Raw genomic sequence first — 4,836 nt, forward strand, 5'->3', positions numbered from 1 at the left:
CCCTCCCTTTCCGTGAAGAAACCGTAATGTGCAGATACTAGTTTATAATATTATAGTCTAGAAAAATTTGCTCCCAAAAAAATTTGAATTTTCTAAACAAATAATAATTTTTTTTTTCTAGGTTTAGACTAAACTAAGTACCCACAGGGAATTGAACCAGTGACCTATCGCAAGGAGTGCCTTAACAGCGCACCCATTCACCGTCAATCCAAAGCCCCGTGGGCTAAACAAATAATAAATTGAGAATTAAATAAATTTAAATTGTTTTTAATAAAATAATAAATTTAATTATTAAATGTATTAACGTACTTTTTAAATAAATAAATAAATTCATATTCTTCAAAAACATTTATAACACTTAAATTTTACATAAAAATTAAAATTAAAATTCAATTAAATTTTACATGAAAATTAAGATTCAAAAAAATCCATACTAAATTTCAATCAGTCAAGATTAACGCCACCAAAAAACCATTTAACAATTAAATATCAACAATCCTAAATCCTAACCGTTTTTTCACAGTTGACATAAATTTCAACCCGCAGACATGATTTGAATCATATTAAAAACTCATTTTATATCTAAAATTATTGACCAATTCCTTGCCAACTAAAAAAACTTTTCGTGCCAGAATTAAGTTCTCCACAGACCACCGTCGAATTTCGTTTCAACGGATTTTACCAGGTATGTGTATAATCTTCGTGAAGCTCCCTGTGTAAATTCAAAGTGTCCTGCGTGCCTTCAAGCTCACTTCACGCGTATCCTATTCCATTCGCGCGTGCAGCATAAGCTTGCAAATGCAAAATTTGAAACCGTTTGCGTGTGCAAAAACATGTCAAAATGGAAGACGGTGCAGCCGCACACGTAATTGGGCGCCTCCAAACGTGCAGAAAAATATTATTCCCTCACGAACCGAATCAGCTGCAGGGTACAGATGTTCGGTTTCTGAGCATTTCACAGCTGTACTTTGAACAAATATGCGTTCTACCATTGCAACACGGAAACTTGCAGAGCAAGTTTGAATCGGTTTGTTATAGTTGCTTCATTTCCACACATTTTTTATTACATTGACTTTGTGCCCACAAGCCGCCTCACCCATTCATTAATTTAATGGGGGCGGCCTTCATTTTCACATTCAGACAGATATATATCGTGACAACCCTCCGGCTGCTGCTGCAAACATTATATAGTTTATTGACAGAACCCATCTATTCATTATTGACCAGATCACAGAAGCAATTATCCATGCTCTCATAACATTACATTACAGAAACAGAAACATACTGTTGGGTCCTAGTCCTGTACCACAATTGGCCCAGGTTCGACTCTCAGGATATTCCCAGAATCCGGTAAACAGATAAAATTCACGAAGCAAAAATTTCAAATTGCAAATTCCGGGCTCTGCAACTATTTGATCATTTGGAATTTACACCCGCATGAGGAACTTTTATGAAGAACAGGAAATACCAAGCTCCAAGCGTGCCAGATTTATGATCCAGGTAGATTTCTCGTACTAATTGGCTAAGAATTTATTCTGGTTCAATAACATATGGATTTTTAATTAATAACCCAATTCATTTTCTCAGGAGGCAAGTCCTGCATCGACTGATATTTCACTGAATACCATGGATGGGAATAGCCCACTTGGGTTGAAGCTGAGAAAGAGCCCCTCCTTGCTAGATCTTGTTCAGCTGAGCATATCGCGTATGAAAAACCAGGAAGCCTTGGGATATCATACAGTGGGATCAATCCAGGGCCCAGAGGACATAGAAAACCAGAGGTGTACGGTGGTTCATAGCCCTGCTAATGATAAAAAGAAGGCAACCAACTTCTCGGCCTCAATTCTAAGAATTGGCTCATGGGAGGTAAATGTTTTAGAATTCTATCACTTTCTGTAATTTTCATCGTACTTGTGAAAGGTTGGACATTGGAGAAATAAATGTTTCTCATGTGTTTTGCCATATGGATTAATAGAATTTAGTGGATCTTTATCCATGGGATGTGGTAGTTGACTAATACCTGAGGATTTTAGTTTAACTGCAATGGTGATTTCCAACCAGTGATATAAAGAGAGCAGAGAGTAGCTGCGCAGGGGAGATTGTTAGACATTAGATAAATCATAATTCCCATGTATTTCGGAATATAGAATAACAACCTTTGATGAATCTTTTTCTCTCGTTATAATTCCTGTGGATTTTGGCTATAACTCGTAGATTTTGGTCTAACAGCCATAGTGATTCCTAACACAAAAATCAAAAAGAAATTTTTGTTAGGGTCATTAATGGAGTAGGTCCATGTTCATCTGAACATGTCAGCCTGAATCTACTGAGCACTCAAAGGCATTAGTTCTTAATGTTTCGGAGATTTTGGTTTATCATATATATCTATGGTAGATTACAGAACCCTTGTTGGCTCCCTCCTTCCTAACCTGCTGTAATATCACTTTGACTTCACTTTCTGCAATTATTAGTGTATGTCTGGTTACTTATGATGAGAATTAAGAAAACCTTGCTTCATTCTATGCAATTAATAGTATATATGAAATTGCTTGCCATTCATTTAACAGGACTTTTGTTTGTGACAGTGTGTTTCCAGATATGAAGGTGACTTGGTGGTAAAATGCTATTTTGCAAAGAGAAAGCTTGTTTGGGAGGTCTTGGAAGGAGGTCTGAAGAGCAAGATAGAAATACAGTGGTCAGATATCACTGGTCTTAAGGCAACATTTCCTGAAAATAAACCTTCTACCTTGGATATTGAGGTATGAAATCTAAAATTTCTTTAATTATTAGTTTGAACAATGAAAACTGAGATCATTATATTAAAATACAGTGTTATATTTATTATTGTCCAGCTATCCAGGCCTCCCATGTTCTTCAAGGAGTCTAATCCCCAGCCAAGAAAGCACACAATATGGCAGGCTACTTCTGATTTCACAGGAGGTCAAGCAACAATATATAGGTATGAACATAATTACTCTTATCTTTTCTTGATTTACAGATCATTAGTATAGATTTATCTCAATTTAATTTTAATGAAGAAATTTAAGTATTTGTCTATAGGTCAATGTCATAATAATGTCAGAATCTGCCGAAGTTTACAGTACTGTTTAGGTACTAAGCCAATAATTGGTTCACTGCCTTTACATCTTGTCCATTGGATAAGAATAAAATAATAATAAATAGACAAGATGAAAAAGGCACTAAACCAATCATTGGCTTAATACATAGTGCTTAGTATTTGCGATCAATATCAGTAGCATCACATGCCTGCAGCAGCTGAAATCTCTTTTGGCTCTCTTGTGTATTTTTAAGAAATTGAAATCTCTTTTGGATCTCTTGCGTATGTGATAGAGAATGAAATGATTAAGAATTTAATGGATATCTAATAGATTCAGATTTAACACTGATAAAATTTGTCTAAAAGTATTTTTTAGAATAGAATATGATGCTTGTGCCTTTGCGGGTTCACACATAGTTAACTTTATACCTAGTACTGATATCTATTTTTCCCTGGATGACAGGAAGCATTTCTTGCAATTTCCAGAAGGTGTGCTTGATAAGAATTACCAGTCTCTTGTTCAATCTGATGCTCGGCTGAATTTGCTAAGTAAGAAAGGTTTAGCAGGCACAGAATTTCCATTCTTCGATTCCAGATTTGCACCCTTCAGTCATCATCAGATATCTTACTGGCCACGGGAAGAAAATTTATCTCATCTGTTGCCACAATCACAGTCTGTATATTTGAATAGTGACTGTTACCTGCCACCCTTGGCAAGTTTACCAGAGACACAGAAAATGGCAATGGCTGCTCCAATATCGCTGATGACCCCTAATTATGGCCAGCCACAGCTAGAGGATCGGGAGAGGCTCTCTGCTGTTGATACTTCAGATTCTATGAGCCAAGAAGAGACTTCAAGGTTGTCAAACAAGAGGACACTAGATGAAATTGCACAATATTTACTGGGTGATACTGCGACACCAGATCAAGAGCAGTCAATGATTAACAAACTTACTTCCACCATGCGTTCTCTCCGTCAAAAGGAGTTCCATCAGTGGCTGAGAAATAATAATGTGGAGAGCTGTGATTACGTTCCCACAGGTGAAAGTTCCATGGAAATGTATCCGAGGAGATGGTGATAACATCAGCACGTACATAGGAGTTTAATAACATGATTGGAAGGTGGAACAGTTCTCTACAACAAACCAGAAAAAGTAAAAACTTTTCAAAGGTTTAACTTCTTATTTCTGACAAGAATGTAATAATTTATTGACCTAATGGAAAAATCCATTCAAACTTGTTCATTGCTGCCCAGAAGTGGGATTTGTTTGGTTGGATTGAATCACTCTAGCTATTCAATGGGCTCCCATTTAGGGTTTATGTTGTTACTATGTTATCCAGTATGATATGCCATGTACAGCAGGATTCCGGATTCCAAGCCTTATAAGGTCACAATAATGGCGTCATTTCCTTTATATATTTTCAGTTTATGTTAATAGGCATTTTTATTTAAATCATTTAATATAACTTCTAATTTCTGACAAGAATGTAATAATTTATTGACCTAATGGAAAAATCCATTCAAACTTGTTCATTGCTGCCCAGAAGTGGGATTTGTTTGGTTGGATTGAATCACTCTAGCTATTCAATGGGCTCCCATTTAGGGTTTATGTTGTTACTATGTTATCCAGTATGATATGCCATGTACAGCAGGATTCCGGATTCCAAGCCTTATAAGGTCACAATAATGGCATCATTTCCTTTATATATTTTCAGTTTATGTTAATAGGCTTTTTTATTTAAATCATTTAATATAAATAAAAATGATTATTTTTAAA

The 4,836-nt window shown here is 35.8% G+C and overlaps 1 protein-coding gene across 1 annotated transcript; it reads left to right on the plus strand.

Moving 5' to 3' along the window:
- The first annotated feature begins 1,139 nt into the window (after positions 1-1,139).
- LOC149227403 (uncharacterized) lies at positions 1,140-4,477 on the plus strand. Its single transcript, XM_089377777.1, has 5 exons — positions 1,140-1,500; positions 1,588-1,866; positions 2,586-2,759; positions 2,853-2,959; positions 3,522-4,477. Exons 1-5 carry the CDS (start codon positions 1,438-1,440, stop codon positions 4,135-4,137), a joined length of 1,239 nt encoding a protein of 412 aa, XP_089233903.1. The 5' UTR covers positions 1,140-1,437; the 3' UTR covers positions 4,138-4,477.
- Positions 4,478-4,836: the final 359 nt, after the last annotated feature.

Source organism: Pinus tabuliformis, chromosome J, assembly GCF_031772625.1.
Source record: "Pinus tabuliformis cultivar Carrire ecotype Pingquan chromosome J, CPIR1, whole genome shotgun sequence".
NCBI lineage: Eukaryota > Viridiplantae > Streptophyta > Pinopsida > Pinales > Pinaceae > Pinus > Pinus tabuliformis.